The sequence below is a fragment of the Colletes latitarsis genome, chromosome 13, assembly GCF_051014445.1.
Source record: "Colletes latitarsis isolate SP2378_abdomen chromosome 13, iyColLati1, whole genome shotgun sequence".
Taxonomy (NCBI): domain Eukaryota; kingdom Metazoa; phylum Arthropoda; class Insecta; order Hymenoptera; family Colletidae; genus Colletes; species Colletes latitarsis.
The window spans coordinates 10,128,113-10,145,647 of NC_135146.1; the positions used below are offsets into that span (position 1 = coordinate 10,128,113).

The 17,535-nt window shown below is 31.7% G+C and overlaps 4 protein-coding genes across 5 annotated transcripts; 1 reads left to right on the top strand and 3 right to left on the bottom strand.

Annotated features, from left to right (window-relative positions):
• Nucleotides 1–233: 233 nt before the first annotated feature.
• On the bottom strand, nt 234–2,081 carry Emc4 (ER membrane protein complex subunit 4). The gene is made up of 3 exons (XM_076780412.1): nt 1,896–2,081; nt 1,227–1,495; nt 234–653 (listed from the first exon to the last, which is right to left on the bottom strand). The coding sequence occupies exons 1-3, from the start codon at nt 1,958–1,960 to the stop codon at nt 457–459; spliced, it is 531 nt and encodes a 176-aa protein (XP_076636527.1). The 5' UTR covers nt 1,961–2,081; the 3' UTR covers nt 234–456.
• An 878-nt stretch (nt 2,082–2,959) lies between these two features.
• LOC143349484 (EF-hand domain-containing family member B) lies at nt 2,960–6,550 on the top strand. The gene is made up of 10 exons (XM_076780780.1): nt 2,960–3,127; nt 3,407–3,571; nt 3,667–3,847; nt 4,396–4,519; nt 4,588–4,761; nt 4,931–5,159; nt 5,488–5,680; nt 5,769–5,846; nt 6,036–6,151; nt 6,258–6,550. Exons 1-10 carry the CDS (start codon nt 3,038–3,040, stop codon nt 6,435–6,437), a joined length of 1,530 nt encoding a protein of 509 aa, XP_076636895.1. The 5' UTR covers nt 2,960–3,037; the 3' UTR covers nt 6,438–6,550.
• On the bottom strand, nt 6,437–8,206 carry Mpp6 (M-phase phosphoprotein 6). Its single transcript, XM_076780779.1, has 3 exons — nt 7,994–8,206; nt 7,799–7,899; nt 6,437–7,612 (listed from the first exon to the last, which is right to left on the bottom strand). Exons 1-3 carry the CDS (start codon nt 8,039–8,041, stop codon nt 7,318–7,320), a joined length of 444 nt encoding a protein of 147 aa, XP_076636894.1. The 5' UTR covers nt 8,042–8,206; the 3' UTR covers nt 6,437–7,317.
• Nucleotides 8,207–8,848: 642 nt separating this feature from the next.
• Garnet (adaptor-related protein complex 3, delta 1 subunit-like garnet) lies at nt 8,849–17,529 on the bottom strand. Of its 2 annotated transcripts, none has more exons than XM_076780578.1 (14): nt 17,236–17,529; nt 17,010–17,105; nt 16,804–16,932; nt 16,317–16,727; nt 16,100–16,173; nt 15,146–15,589; nt 14,841–15,068; nt 14,602–14,764; nt 13,476–13,658; nt 12,858–13,242; nt 12,509–12,777; nt 11,857–12,426; nt 11,297–11,722; nt 8,849–11,236 (listed from the first exon to the last, which is right to left on the bottom strand). In XM_076780578.1, the coding sequence occupies exons 1-14, from the start codon at nt 17,329–17,331 to the stop codon at nt 11,135–11,137; spliced, it is 3,576 nt and encodes a 1,191-aa protein (XP_076636693.1). In that variant the 5' UTR covers nt 17,332–17,529; the 3' UTR covers nt 8,849–11,134. The 2 variants fall into 2 exon arrangements, with proteins under 2 accessions (XP_076636693.1, XP_076636692.1); XM_076780577.1 differs by lacking the exon at nt 16,100–16,173 and adding an exon at nt 15,827–15,900 and having other exon boundaries at nt 8,850–11,236.
• Nucleotides 17,530–17,535: the final 6 nt, after the last annotated feature.

Consider the following 17,535-nt stretch of genomic DNA (forward strand, 5'->3'; position numbering starts at 1 on the left):
TCAGTTCTCTGATATAACGTATTGAATTGGCTATATAAAGAGATGATTACTAAAATTGCAAAATAATTTTTGATCTATTTAAGGTACCTCGTGTGGATGACCCTTCTAAGATAATTGAACGAATAAAGGAATTTACAGATGAATATAAAAAAAAGTAATAACTAGGATACCTTGACACATACACGCACACACATATATGTATATACAAATGTGATGATATATATATATATGTATTATGTTGACAGAATATATTTAAATGTATTTTACACATATGTATATAACCATGTAACACACAGTCATAACGCATAGTCTTTTTGATTTTATTTTAATAAAACATTTTTATATAATGTGTGTAACTTTTTATAATTTATGCACAAAGTAAAATATACCTAAATTTACAACAGTTATCTTTCCTTAAGTATATATATAACACTTTCAATTTAATTATATCTTACGTCATACATATATAAATCCACCACCAGAATATTCCAATCGTGCCTGTGGTTCGACGAATGCCAACCAATCGGATGCATGCGTCGGAAGTAGTCCCATAGATTGACATTTATACAAAGCCAATGCAATGTTTACCAGCTGCCCCAGAAAGTACACAAATTTCTGGCCAAAAGCATGAGTTCCTTCGATTACTTTAAATGCTATAAAAAAGTACAATTTTCAAAATAATAGCACAAATATTTCTGTTCGCCCCTATTTAACTTCTACTGGCTTCCATACAATGGACAATCAATAACACGTAGAAAACTTAACCCTTAACGCTCCATTGCTCTCTCGTGCACAAATGTACTTTTGGATCGTTATCGGTAATTGTTTACAAATAAAAAGTGTCTTGTTTGTTCACCAAAAGGAAGTAACGCGGTGAAAAAACAGTTTTCTACTGTGAGATCTGTGAACGCAAACCCGGTTTGCATCCCAATGAATGTTTTAAAAAATTCCACACGTTGCTCAATTATAATTAATATAAATATTGTAATCAAAATTATATTGCTTCTGAGATGAACAAAAATTGTTTTGAATGATTTTAATATTGTTATTTACATGTTATTGTAGCATTTCAAATCTGACAGTTAAAAACTTGCGAGTCTAAGTATGACGAGAATAAGTTGGAGTTGCCGGTCGATATACATGATTAAAAGTCGGGCCGTTAAGGGTTAATACTACGTATTATGGAATGTTGTATATATAAAAATACATAGTAATATAATACTTACTTTGTTGAAGAGTAAATAGCGCTTTCACTGGCCTGATGATCAACATACCAACCATCATAATAGGAAATATTGCGATAGAGTTACCTGCCATATATATAATAAATAAATTCATTGGAACTTGTTTCAAAGGACCTAATGCTAGATCCCATGACTTTTTCATTATCAAATGATTAGAATCTGTTTCTCTGATAGAATCTGCTGCATGGAATGAAGCAACGGGTGTATAACCTGGTGGAAAGGGGACGTCCGCATTTTTGTCTTGTTTGCTTCTACAAAAGACATTATAAGTTTTGTATCCATAGCAACCAAATGTTAACAAAATGTACAAATAAGAATAATTACATTTTATTAACTCTCAGATGAAAAACTTAAGATTAACATTTTAATTATAAACGCTTTCAATTTTTAATTAGTTCACAATATGACGCGAGGCAACTACATAATTAATATCGTATTTCATAACCTATACACTTGTTAATTATGTATTGAAATCTACGATATAATTGAGAAACAATTTTCATTGATACATTTAGTTTCTATGAGTAATATCATACGCTACATAGAAATTTCAGACGATTTCATGCAATTCGATGTATTGCAAGAAATTGTAATTAGTAAACATAACGATTTTTACTTCAAAGACGTAAATTGAATAGGATGATTACTAACTTATGTGCAAAATCCAAAGCCCATTTCGACCGTTTTGTGTTTTGCTTAACTGCAGCCATTACCATTACATGTAATTTATATTTCTTATATTATTATTGCTGTCCCTTTACAATTGTATATCACTCTTCGATACACACATTTATACACGATAGACACAATATGGCTACGACTATATATATTAGTGTCTACTAAAGATGGCGTCAATTGCCACTTTTGAATCACTCGTGATTCGATCACGTTCATTCCCAATCGTGGTGATTTTTCACTTTTCACGAATTATATCTTTAGACTGTATATGTATTATATTATAATGTGATCTAAAAGCAATGTTAACATAATTTTCTTATTAGGAGAAAGAAAAAGAAAAATTAAAAGTAATAAATAGATGTAAGTGTAAGTTTTATTTCTCATTGTTTCAACATTCGTTTCATAAATGTTCGTAAAATTATTCGACAAAGTAATGTATATGCAAAACTAACCTGTTTGTAATTTTAAATTCTAATTCATTTTTTTATAATACAAATATATACAAAATGTCGTATTAAATGCATGATATGTATGTTTTCATAAAATGGACATGAGAATTTTCATTACTGATGGTTTTATACTTTTTCGTATTTCTAAAGCGAATGTTTTACAATGCTTCTTTTTCGTGGCAACAAACTTATCATTTATTTAAACAATCGACTGAAAGAATTTGACATTTGAAATGTACAAAATATGCAATTAAGCTGCCTTTTTCAGTGCTCAGACTACATTACTATTCAATTTAAATTTGGCGCGTTTGTAATTCTTTGAATTTCCACTGGGGGGAGTTAGTGTGATAAATCACTGTTAGTGATTTTGCACGCCATCTTTAATATCTACTATGACATGAACTAATTAGCTTACTAGAGAGATATGGATATTTAAAATGTTCACAAATCAGCTATAATCAATTGTCAATGGAAAAAAGAGGTAGTCCTGTATGAATCTAATCATAAAATGATTAGAACAAATTATGACGTCTTCAAAATAAAAACATAATCATACTATGTTTTGTCATTTTGTTGTAATATTGATTTCGATTAATTTCTAATATGCCAATACAGTTTAGTTAATAATTTCATATTTTACGCGTGGATTTATCTATTTAATTAATAATGGACAATTATTGTACAAATAAACAAAATGAAATTTTGAGTAGAACTGAAGAAAACGGAAACCTTTTTAACAAGAAATTCATAAGCAAAGTTCGTTAAAATTTATTACATTAGTGTCTTATATATAGACATAAACAATTTTTTATAAAAATTAATATAAAATGCAAGTAGAGTTAACATTCACGTTTATTGGAAACATTGTTAAAATGTTAATATTAATTCTTTAATTACATTACATTTTACTTTATTATTTAATGTATGGTTATAATATATTATAACCATATAGTATTATAGTATTTATATATTATTATCATTATGAGTCAATTATTACTACTTATTTTTAATAGGTTTATGATTTTTTATATGTAGACGAAAAATGATATTTCACTGTCCGGTGTTAAAGACTGTCTCACAGAATATTCGTTAGAAGACAAAGTTGAAGCTTTGAAAAATACCCTCGTCCATAATGAAAAACATAAGCACGAACTACTATCATGCAGGAATATAATGCACGATGCTAAAAACAAAACTGGGGTAAGAGTTTAGCGAACAATAATTAGTTTTATTCCAGATTGATCCATACAAAATCATCTCTCTTTAATCCATACGATTCTTTTCATTTATTCAAGGTAAAAGAATGTCTACAAGCAAACGAAGAAACACCATTTCAAACACTTATCTCCGAATTAAGAAACACTGTGATGAATAGCTACTGGAATAATGAAATTGGTAGAACACGTTACCAGGTTCCAAATCTACCAGTGGGTATGAACCCATTAGAAACAACTTTTGGGAAAAAAATTGAATCTGGTATAAATTTATTATTATTTGTATCATCGTGCATTACCTTATACTTGCTAGATATTTTTATAGAGTAAATAAGGAGTATAATATTAAATAATTTTAATGGGAGATTCTAGAGGGCGAAATAAGACGAAAATCAAGAATACCTATTTGTTGATTGAGGCTTCGTTAAAAAGTTATTAACGTTTAAAGTTCCGCCTGTAGAATTAGCGAACAGCTGCGTGCGCATGATAGTGGTTCTCACTCAGCATGAGAGACTCTCTCACTGACGTATCGAGAGCCTTACAATTTTATGAGTGAGAACCACTATCGCGCATGCGCAGCTGTTCTTAAGTTGCTGTTCTACAAGCGGAACTTTAAATGTTAATAACTTTTTAACGAAGCCTCGATCAACAAATTGGTATTCTTCATTTTCGTCCTATTTTGGTCTCTAGAATCTCCCAGGGGTGGCCAAACACCCTGTATTTATAAGAAAAAATTAATAACTATACTGTAGCATTTAAAGTAAATCTCAGAACATTTTTATTATTAATAAAATGTTCTTTATTAATTAGAAGCAACTATGGCTGAATTACTTCAAGCGAAAACAAGTCAAATTGATATTTTAAACAAAGATGTTCTTGCAATGTATAAAAAAAGTCATAACAGTTATCAGCCTGGAGAGCAAATTAAGAGACAGTATGAGATAAAATTATAAATTGGTGTTTATTATTTCGTACCATACAGAACATAAATTCTGTTTTCAGCTACAGAGAACCATTCGATCAAAGTCTTGTATTTGGGAAATCAAGAAATATTAATATCGATGGGTCACGAGTCAAAAAGCTACTAACATGGATCAATTCTGATCCTACCACAGTAGTTAATTCTATTTTAGCAGATTTTATGGAACGTTCACATTCTCGGGTTGGAGAAGTAAGGTATAATAAATACTAATGACAAATTAATTTTAACAAAGTTGCTAAAACGTTTTTTATATAATAATTCGTAATATTGATGTACATATAACAAAAATATTACTTTTATTTCGTAAATTAAATTAAAATAATATTTATGTTCTGTTTAAGTTATTAAAATTAATTTTGTCAGGAATATCAAAAATGCACATTTATATACGTCTATGATACATGGTAAAGCATATGAAAGAAAAGAAACAAATGAAATGGCAACTGTTTTAAATAACTGCTCTATAAACAATGATGTAACGTTGCAACAAAAATACTTGCAATATATAAACAGTTTACGCCAGAAACTTAAAAAACGTATTCCAGAAATTCCATTTTTAGATATTTACGAGGATTTGTTGTGTCTTGATAAAGTAATGCATTTTTTATTTTATACTCCTATATCAAATTCTAAACTTAAATACAAAATTTAACAATAAATTCAAAAATCAATTTTTTAACACAATATATTAATTATAAGAATTTTAGTACTCTTTGATATAATTATATTACTTTCATGAGAAGACTTTTTACTGAAAATACAACCAATCGAATTTAAATATTTTTTAATTTCGAGAAAGGTATTTAAAAAGAACCTAAGTGATTAATATAGAAAGTTGTTTTCATCCAATAAAAACAAAAATCTTCGGATTCTTATTGACGATTAATTTAAGTAATTAAAGAAAATTAATGTATGCATAGGATTATGTGGGAAACTTACCAGAAGACAATGTTATTTCTACATTAGCTAAATATAAAATATATATAAATAAAGTACTTTTAACACCACTATTGGATCTCCTTCAAATACGTAAAAAAAATAATGTGAATTACAAAGAATTACTAAATCTGTTAAATTGGAAATATGATTTTCCTACATTACCAAAAGTAGAAAGTAATATATTTTATTTCTAATAACATTTTAATCAAATATAATACATCAATACGCTCAGTCAAGGCTTTTAAAAATCAAAATTTTTCAGAGATACCTCTAGAATGTCAATACTATAGTACTACATATAAAGAGACAATAGGAAATATGGATGCAATAGACACTGCAAGTTAGTACATTTTTGATGTATACTTTATATATATCTTTTATTAAAACAAGCATCAATTTTAATGGAAATGACTTTGAAATGTGTTATCGAAGATGTTATTTTGAATAACTTTTATACATTTTGAATATTTTTTAGATGTATCTGAAGTAGAAAATTTAGTAATTTAAATTTAAATATTTACTTTTATAGATATTCCTACAGCAGGGATCTCGTCTGGAGATTTTGAAGAGAGGACTTCTGCTTACAGCCTTATATTTCCAAACATCTTTACAAGACATGGTCTAAGTCACACAGATCTCTTCAAAGTATGTATAACAAAAAGATTAATCCGCGTAATAATATTTCGAACTATAAACTTGGGAGTTCGAGGAATAATAATTAAATTCGACATTTATTAATAATATTCTATAGCTTAGAAGCAAAGAAGAAATAAGAAGTATATTTGAAAATATTGGAGTTGATTTTTCTGATAACAGTTTTGATTTGCTATGGGAAAAAGGATTAAAAAAGGATGGCACAGACTCTCTATCTGTTGAAACGTTTAGGTCCTTACTTGACGAACACGATTCAATGATTAACAAAATAAATTAATAATCTCTTATATTTGAAACGTAACGTTCATTTCAACTATATACATAAATATAAATTTTCTGTACTTTTGTACACTGCGTAGTGAGTTTTGAGATCATGTTAAACAAATATTATTAAATTTATTTCTACTGTATATCTTTCTCAAAGTCATACAATTCTTTTGTAAGCAGCATTTTTTCCCTATAATTTAAAATTATGAAGATATAAAGATGTGTATTTCTATTACAGTAGGGCACACCCTCGCTCTCTATGCGCGCGCGAGTGTACACAGAGTGTTCGACCATCCCTGGGAAAAACTTTAATGGCAGATTCTAGAGACCAAAATAAGACGAAAATCAAGAATACCAATTTGTTGATCGAGGCTTCGTTAAAAAGTTATTAACGTTTAAAGTTCCGTCTGTAGAACAGCAACTTGAAAACAGCTGCGCATGCGCAGTAGTGGTTCTCACTCATAAAATTGTAAGGCTGTCGATACGTCAGTGAGTAGAGTCTCTCATGCTGAGTGAGAACCATTATCATGCGCACGCAGCTGTTCGCAGATTCTACAGACGGAACTTTAAACGTTAATAACTTATTAACGAAGCCTCGATCAACAAATTGGTATTCTTCATTTTCGTCTTATTTTAGCCTCTAGAATCCCCCATTAAAATTTTTCCCACGAGTGACCGAACACTGTATATTTATATACCATTCTTCCGCGAGAAGGCACATTTACATCCCCACTCCTGTTGCAGTCTGCTGACTCACAGGTATTGGTCGAAAACGGTGACGAAGATCGGTGACAGCCAATCAGGGGACTGCAGCGAGAGTGGGGATGTAAACACGCTGTGCTTTCTTCTCGTGGAAGGACAATACAAATACTTATCATTCGTAAATATCGCTAATCTTGAGGTTTCAAAAATTTTGGTCTTTTCGGTAGCGGTTCATCACTATTTTCTTTCAATGGTTTTTCATACTTATATTCGTGTTTTACGTTTTTTCTAAAAGCTTTAAAATGTTCTGTCATTTGTTCATCCGATACGTCTGTTTCTTTTTTCGGTTCCACTAAGCTGTGTTCATTGTTCCACTCCGCTTCCATTAGTTTCTCTATTTCAGGATTCATACCTTGGAAACTTACTCTACCTTCCATTAATTTCTCACAGAAAACATAGCTAGGTTCAACGATGAATCTGTCTCTTGAATAAAAAATGAAACATATGTTTTATTTTTATTTTATATATAATTTTGTTACGTTTCGTGTCAAATCATGTTTTATTGTTTCCAATCGATTTTAGTTTAATTATAGTTATTAACTCCTTGCAGTTTATAGCGCAGCATATAGGGGCATAAGTATTTTCATTACAATGTAAAAAAGAACTTACGAGTCCGTCTTCATGAGCTTCGTCAGTTCACTTCCGAAATATTCTTCACCTTCTTCTTGAAATTGTTGTTTTTCTACTTTCTCTTTTGTTCGTTTCATAAACTATTTGTACAAATAATACATAGTTTAATACTATAATAATTGCGTACAAATTTGAATAATAGAAAAAACTGTAGTGTTAACCTCTTTAACTTACTTTCATCTCCAGAATACTTTTTGATAATTTTGCTTTACTCGATTCCATTGCTTTATTTTAAGATACAAATAGAAAAACTGAATTATTGCTATTATATCCTGAATTATATTCAAATGAAAGTATATGTAACAATTATTGTTTTCGCGTTACAAATACACATTATTAGTTTCACGCGAATACGAAATGTGGCCAAACAAAGCCACGTGACTGCAAGCTGCGCACTATACATGCGTAAATGAGCTCGTGAAGTTTCGGAGAGTCGAGAGACAGACTGACACTCGCCCTCTTTCTCGGTTCTCCGAAGTTCCCCGAAGTTCCCCGAAGTGAGCGCGGATTCACTTCGGGTAATCTCGAGGGAGTCGAGAGAGAAGACAAATGTGAACTTTTCTTCTCGCTCTCGAAACAATTGAAATTCGATTTCACGTCAAGGGCATAAGATTAACGATTGTTATTATGAAGAATTATAATAATACTGTAAAGTGTAAGGAAAGATTTTTGTTCTATTCATGGTTAGTATCTTGAGCGCGCGGTGGCGCCAATGTCGCTAACTCTTGTTCTATCCTACTCTATCTCGATACATTTCGTTCGTGTTCTTCGTCACGCGATGGAACTGTAGATACGAGCGGTCCAGCCAATCACGATATGTTGAGAATGGGCGTTACTATTACGCTACGGCCAATCAGCGCGCTTAGCCAACAAGTCATCTCTGAATAGTAGGTACGATGCCTACTTTGGGATTTGAAACACTCGAAATAGGTTCAAATTTATATAGATATATTACAAATGATGAAATGTGCAATACTTTCCTTAATAAAATAAAAAAAAAAGTATTTTAAAATATATTTTTAATAAATCAATTCTATTTTTATATTCCAAGTACAAAAAATACGAAAATTTTGTTATGAATAAATGTAACACATTATTATTCGTAAAAACGAATACTATAGACATCGTTACACATAAATTATAAAAAATATAAAACACATTCTTAGTTTTTATAAACTGATAATATGTTTAATATTATATATGAATGTAAAAGTAAAACAAAACATTATACGTTTTAAATATACTATTCATGTGTGAAGTTCGAAGGTCGAAGTTGTTACGGATTAATCGTTTTTGGTTCAAGTGTCGATATAACACAATAGAAAAATTTCGTTCTATAAAATTCATGTTCCCAAATATGATAACAAAAGAAAATAAAAATTCAAAAGTTTTCATGAAACATACGCATTTAAGGTAAAAAACTAAGCAAAATTGTTTATAAGTATCTAATACCGATATTTACGTTCTCCATTGTTTACAATAATTTTCTAACTTTTAAAAATCGTTTGCTGGTCTATTTGTTATCACTGAACTGAAACGATGATTCGAAATTGTAACTAAAGCATTCAAGAACAACTTTCAAACGTGCATGTAGAAAAACAGTTATATAGAGGAGCTCGTTAACTTGAATATTTCCATAATATTTAAAAGTATGGAAAAACTTTATTTACTAGAGTTGTGACTATGATGAGAGTCATACTAAACAACTTTTGTAAATAAGATTTTTCTATATTTTTAAAAATAATGAAGATATTAAAATCGGTTAAAATTATTGGGCCATCCAGTATATAACGAAATTAATTGCTTAATAGTTTATGTAAATGAAATTCATTCTTGGAAGATATTTAAAATGAAAATATTGTTTATCAGTATAGGATACAAGTATTAGCTATTTACATTTGGTGTTTCATGTGTTACTGTTTTACTTATTTATATGTGTATCATAGATCCTTATACGTAATAAATTATTGATATTACAAATTCATTACATGCAGGAAGTATACACTTCGCTGAGAAACATCGATGTACATTCACACAATTCGCGAGTATCCGTAGTGTACTTTACAATTTAATAAGTTCAACAATATAATTACGATATTAATCTTCTAATAACACGAAATTGAAGATATCAGTCTATAAAGTAGTCAATTTTTAATATACAGACATTTGTGTTTTTTTTTATCATAATATTTTACAATTTCACATACTTGTATGCTTTTTCTTCACTTGGCAAACATAGTTTAATTTAATATTATAAATTGTACAATTCGTATCTATATGAAATTTGATTCAACCAATTTTTAAGAAAAAATAATCTCTTAAAATTGTCACAAAATTTTTGAAATAATATTTACATACCCTGCTTGCGAAGGCAATTGAAACAAATATTTTATCTACTATTTTATTATTGCACTTTAATTAATGAATTGAAATTGTGTATAGAACAGTGGTTCTCAACCTGGGCCCCAAAAGGTTCGTAGATTTCTGGAGGTTCATGAACTTACACACAGAAAGATTAAATATTCATTTTTGTTGCAGACATTATACCTAAAAGTGAAACGAAATTCCACTCGAAAGGTCTCCAAGGATTTTGACATTCCTCAAAAGAAGTTTATCTTCGTCTTTGACATTAATTTTAATAATAATTAATGTTATTTTGAGAGAGGATCCACGAGCTCCTGTTAGCAGTGTTGTGTAGATGAAATGAACTACTTTCATACCGATATCTTCAATTCCTGGCAATAAATCTCTTTTCTTTCGTTAAAACAATATTTTACGCACACGTATATGCCTTCGTACATGTGTCTATTTATACAGATACACATATATGTTTATATGTAACAAATTGTATTACCTAAGCCTCGATGCGCGCGAGCGGCGCATCGTCGTTGCCTTTCTGTGTTTCTTGTTTTGTAATTAAAACAACAAAGCCAGACAAGGCCAGCGTTCCTACGTCTGGCCTGGTTGTTCTAACCTCTTAGGCACCTATTCTAACCTCCTGGCTGTTTTTTTATACAGCCCAGTGAGCAAACTATGAGTTTAGAGCCACTATAGTGGCGCATCGTGTCTAAGAGGTTAAGTTTCAAGAGACAACATAGAAACGCGATGGCGACGTACCGCTCGTATGCATCTAGCATAAATTAGACGCATAGTTTAGATAAGATTTTGTTCTGAAAATATCGAGTAAGTTTGTAGATAAATTTTCTATAGCCATTATTTTATATTTAACGAATGCTGTCAGATGTTCGTCTTACTGTAATGTAATGGACATGACTGCAATGAATGATAGGAATCGTAAAATACAGACACTTCACTTCATATCAAAATTGTCAGGAACCTTACAATTTCTTCCACAATTCCTGACAGTAATGTGTTATTGTCACCTTTGCCTTCGATTGCCAAATTGCGCGATGATCTCTGCAAAAAGCAATTTCATCAGAATCATTCGCTTGCAAGTTAATATCATTTTGCACTCACATCGTATTTCCATAAAAGGCACACATGATGTCCTTTCAGAGATTGTCCATACAGGGCCGCGGTATGGCCAATTCTTTCCACGACAATGAAATTGAACTTACAGCAGATGAAATTTAAAGTGACACGAAAATCTAGAGAAAGAACTACATCTTTTTTTACTTTGTATACCAGTTCGCTTTTAAGTATTAATTCCGTCGGTATATCCTTGTGTGAAAAAGGACGGAACATAAACGCACTACATGGCAGCGTCATAGTAAAGTCAATTTTCTCCTGCAAAGTACTTTCCTTGTTTTCTATCATGTATGTAAGCGTGCCTCTCAATTTCTGAGCAAATGTCACATCTGAAATTATAATAGTAAATTTCTTGTCGTTAGTAGTCTCCGGAGGCAGTTGGAATGGCACTTTTATACCAAATTCATCTCCAACCTGAAAAAGAAAAGAGAGAAAAAGAAATATGTTACAAAGTTCGATCGTCATACTTGGTAAATATTGTACATAATATAAGGATTAGTAAATTAGCATTATTTCTCTTTATTCAAAGCTGCCTTGTGCTAACTTACATTTCTCATTAATCTTAGCGAGGATGTATCTAGAACATCGAAAACTAATTCCTTTACAGGATTTTCACAGTGATTTATAATAATTACTGTCGCTAGTAACTTATTTGACTCGTGAGGAATATGTTCCAATCGATACATCATGGAAATCACTTTATTTTTAGCTAACTCTTCGTACGGATTCAAGAATTCCGTGAACGGTTTCTTCTCTTCGGAATTTGTGAAACTGTATCTCAAATCTGGTAATATTTCTTTTGACGGGGTCGAGATTCCTGCTGTTTCTTCGTAATCTGAAGATTTCTTGTCCCTTTTACTTTTAGACTTCTTTGACTTTCGATGTTTCGTGTCATCGTCAGTTTTCTTATGCTTCTTCTGGCTTTTTGATTTTTTATGTTTAACATCCTTCTGTTCCGATTCTTTATCACCGAATACCTGTGTATATTCATTGATAACAGAAGACTGAGTATTCTCCGAAGGAATATTATTTTCCAACCACATGTCAGTAAGTTCCAGCTGATTGTCATGTCGTTTCTCTTTGATTTCTTTAACTTTCTTCTTAGACTTCTTGTGTCCCTAGTAAACAAAATTTAAGGTAAATTACATCGCATTATATTCAACTGTTTAAAACATAAACAAGCAGAGAACAAAAAGTTACTTTTTCTTTTTTGTTTCCTTTGATTTCAGTACTTTCTTGAATCAAATTGTTTTCAAGAACTCTATGCTCCAGGACAGGCAACCTTTCATCTTCCCTCAAAGGCATATCTAGGTCGATATTTAGAGCTCTGTGAGGATCATTCGCATCCACTTTATCGTAATCATCGCTATCGCTTAGTTCTGCACCTGGTGGAAGTTCACCTATACCTGTATTCACCACTTGAATAGGATAATCATCGTCTTGCTCGTCTTCTGAGGCAGATTTTTTATCTATTCAAGATTAAATAATTAAAATTAACTCTCAAGTATCTTGAAACACGAATGGAGATTAATATAAAATTCAAACGTACTTTTCTTGGATTTCTTCTTCTTTTTACCGTGCACTTTATACCTCTTATGATTGTTCACGATCTTCAAAGAAACCGGAATATCCAACTCCGCGACAGGAATGTTTTCAAACTCTTCGTAAATGTTCGATGAATTATGATATGATCTGGAGTTCTTAAACGTGCCTTTTAAGTAATGTGGGTTGTTTTGTTGCTCCAATTTTCTAGCTTCGCGACGCTTTTCAAGTTCTTCCGCCGACGGTTCATTAAATTCTCGTTTACAATAAGCATCATTTGTTTTATCTGTTTTAATAAAAATATCATTCATATCTAAATCTTCTGAATCTGAACTTTCTGACGGTGGATCGTTAATCCATGAATCTAAGTCCAGATCCTCAGGAATTGGCACCTAAGGAAAAACAAGATAGTTTATATAATTTTATAACTCACCTTTATTATACAGGTTGCCCAATTTTAGTCTATAAATGCAAATTATTTGTAAATTATCCACTATATAAAAGAAATGGTTCACGCAAAAATTTAGTAGCTTCAAAGGGAACATAATTTTTGGTTCTTTTTTTTAGACACATTATTTTTACCATGCCAGACAATCTTTATATAACTATTTCAAGTAATCGTTACCTTTCGTTGTGCTTTGGGTGCAACAGGATTAAGTTCACCTTCGAACGCTTCCATAAGTTCTCGTGCCAAACCAGGATTTTCTTTCAAACATTCAAGTAAAACCAGTGCAGAACTAGATCTTTCTTGAACCTCTAAATCCCCACTGCACACAAAAGCTGCTATTTTATCTTTCAGTTCATAAATCTATAAAATACAAAACCATTTACGTACTCTCACGACGTGCTAATTCTTGACAAGTATTATATAACATATCGTAATTTACATTATAAGAGTGGTGGATTTTTGCAATGGAGAATTAACTATTGGAGGAAAATAAATTGAATATATATACAGGGTGTTCGGCCACTCCTGGGAAAAATTTTAATGGGGCATTCTAGAGGCCAAAATAAGATGAAAATCAAGAATACCAATTTGTTGATCGAGGCTTCGTTAAAAAGTTATTAACGTTTATAGTTGCGCCTGTAAATAGACAACCTGCGCACAGCTGTGTGCGCGTGATACTGATTCTCACTCACAAGACTCGCAACTTTAAACGTTAATAACTTTTTAACGAAGCCTCGATCAACAAATTGGTATTTTTCATTTTCGTCTTATTTTGGCCTCTAAAATCTCCCATTCAAATTTTTCCCACGGGTAATTGAACACCCTGTATGTACACCCATGGGAAAAATTTTAATGGGGGATTCTAGAGGCCAAAATAAGATGAAAATCAAGAATACCAATTTGTTGATCGAGGCTTCGTTAAAAAGTTATTAACGTTTATAGTTGCGCCTGTAAATAGGCAACCTGCGCACAGCTGTGTGCGCGTGATACTGATTCTCACTCACAAGACTCGCAACTTTAAACGTTAATAACTTTTTAACGAAGCCTCAATCGACAAATTGGTATTCTTCATTTTCGTCTTATTTTGGCCTCTAGAATCCCCTATTAAAATTTTTCCCAGGAGTGGTCTAACACCCCACTCTCACTCTCATCGTTCACTACATCCTTCACTCCTACACGAGTAAAGTAAAACGTTTTACGTAACACACCATTAAAACTTAAAATCGAAAGTAACGTTTACATAATTTTGTTGCATCAGTACACAAAGTGTACAAAGAAATGAAGAATTTACGGTTCATTTTACCTGGTTCATTTTGTCAATATCCTCATACATTTCAGCTGTACACAATGTCGCTGTAGTAAGTTTTAAAATGTTATGAACATAAACAGCTTGAATATGTCCTGGTAAGCTAGAAGCTTGCGATCGTAACATCGAATGTAATGTTGCTAGAGGATCTTCTAATTCGCTGTCAATTTAATGGGTTATTAATTATATTTCAATCAGAATATTTATTTGAAACAATATAGGGGACCGTATGATACCTGGAGAACTCTCCACAAATCCATGCAGCAGCATATAGAACTTCAGACATCGTTGCTCTTGGCTGACCTGTTAGAAGGTATGAATTCTCTAGCAGTAAGGCACATTGTTGAACTGCATATTTTCGTATAGCTTGTACACGAATCGCTACGTCAAGTAATTGAGTTGCTACTAATGGTCCATGTTTGGTACCTTCCATTCGTGTAAGTTCAACCAATACAGATATGTACCTATAAATGTAAATAGGTATTATACAAACCATATAGCCGAACAAAAATTAAGCATGTTCTATACATCATCGCTTTACCATTCAAAGTAAGTAACAAATTGATAATTATTTTGCGAACAGATCTGTATAATTTTCGAGAGCAGTTCGTCCCTGTAAGCAGTGCCCTCAGCTTTATCCATATGCACCATTAACTTCTTAACTATTTCCATTAAATTTTTCTTCGAGACCATCCCATATAGTAAATCCAAGGCACGCAATCTTATACTTTCATCTTTATCATCCAAACACTGCATTATAAGATCTTTGTGAGCTTGCACGCTCTTAGGATGAGTCTTCAGAATTTTCGACATTGCTAGCAGCCCCAAGTACTTCAGATTTTGATCAGAATCTTCTATCAGTATCCTTAACTTTTGAACGCACAGCTGTATTGAATCAGAGTGATTCGGCATGCCAGATGAAATCGAAATTAATACAGCTATTACTGTATTTATACATTCGTATAACAGAGACATTGCTGATGTACTAAAAACCAGTAATATCACGTAATTAGTACTAAATTGCATATTCTATATATATGTATTGCTATACTTACATAATTAACAGTTTAGAAAATTAAAATAAATCTCGCAACAAAATACTGAAAGATTACGAAAAAAAAAAAATATTCAAATAAAATTTAAAAGCCATTATACAAGCAGCAATCAAATCTGCCGGTGCATTGTATTTCGTTATAATTATCGATAAAAATACATTAAATACCTGTGTATCAAATTTGTAAGGGGTTCTATTAATTTTTTGCCAAGCCTAGGTTCTAGAGGTGTCAACGCGCCAAACTGTAAATATAATTACAATCTAAGAAATATAACGAGACTTAACGTACAAATATTTCTAAACATAATTTACACACAACATACAAAGTAAACGCTCACAGGTAAGTATGAAAAGTAAACACAGGCTACTAACGCATACTGCAACTAATGTCTAGAACTTTACTATATCATCGTGAGAAAAATAATCAACTAGTATGAAAACCTTGAAATCAGGTCAATTAGTGGTTGAGTGAGTCGCCGACCCATTTTTGGCTCAATCAGTGTTATAGTGGAGAACTGAGCACGTGAAACAAGACCAATATTACTTGGCTCATATATATATATATATTTAAATATTCATTAATTATAACAGTGAGCCTACATTTTCTTTAATCTGTTTCACCTTATTTTTATAAAATCGAGAAATAGCATCCACTCACCAGTTTAATAATTTTTATCAGCATCCAATTATTGGTAGACGTTGTCATAAGCTTGAAGAAGACCGGTGCTAGACTTAAATAGTTTTTTGGATTCTTTCTTGCCAATTCGCAAACTACATTAACTGCAGCGCTTTGCACACCACTGTCCGGATCTTCCAACTTTTCTTTCAATCTTGGAAACGCAGGCCGTAAAGCCTCTGGGAATCGCAAGAAAACTTTGTACATCATCAGTACAGCTTTCTTACGCAAGTACGGCTTCGTAGATGTCAACAATGTCATTATGTCATTAACTAGGTCGCGTGCAAGATCTGAGCTTATAAAGCAGGACAGACCGCTCAGAGCTAAACCAGCGTCGTACTGATTTTGGCTGTTCAGATCTTTACGAATCATGTTGGTGGTTAACATCAAAAGCTGTAATAAATTATCGTATCGATTATTACATCATAAAATCGATATTATATTATTTAATACTTAAATGATGTCATACTTCCGTATCTGCATGAAAACTCTGACTTCCTGCTAAATAACCGATTCGTTTATACGTGAATTTTGCTGATGACATCACTTCGATTATGTTGAAACCGGCCCAACTAATATCATACCCCAACATTTGAAGCTAAATAAGTTTAAATAAATTACGTTAGTAGTATGAAAAATTTAACCGATTGCAAATTATGTGCACGTTAAACTTACATATGTTAGCTTCGCTACAGCATTTGCTTTGACCGCAACATTGTCTTGTCGTAATTCTTGTTTGATCTCTTCTATACATTGTGCAATATATTTTGCCTATAATAACGTTGATATATTTATTAATAAAAACGAAAAGTAATTAAGACCCTTAATGCAAGTACGAATGAGGTTAGGTCGTCGTAATTGATACTCGAAACCAATCTACGATACGTAATTATCAACGTACCTCGTTTTCCTTGTTGTTCCTAATTCCACGTACTAAATCCGTCAGATTTTTGTCGAACATACGTTCGAAATTTCCTTTTACTTTACGAAGAGCCATAATGGCATTTAAAAAATAGATGATATATTTTCAATACCACTTAAAAGGTTTCTCTCTACATCCGTCCAATATTCCGACTTAATCGGATAATTTGCTTTGATTACATTACCGTATGTTAGAAACCTTAAACTTTAATCACAGTCTTACATTTACATTTTTTGACAGATCGGCGGATAAGAAAGTCTCTCGACGATCAAACCTAAG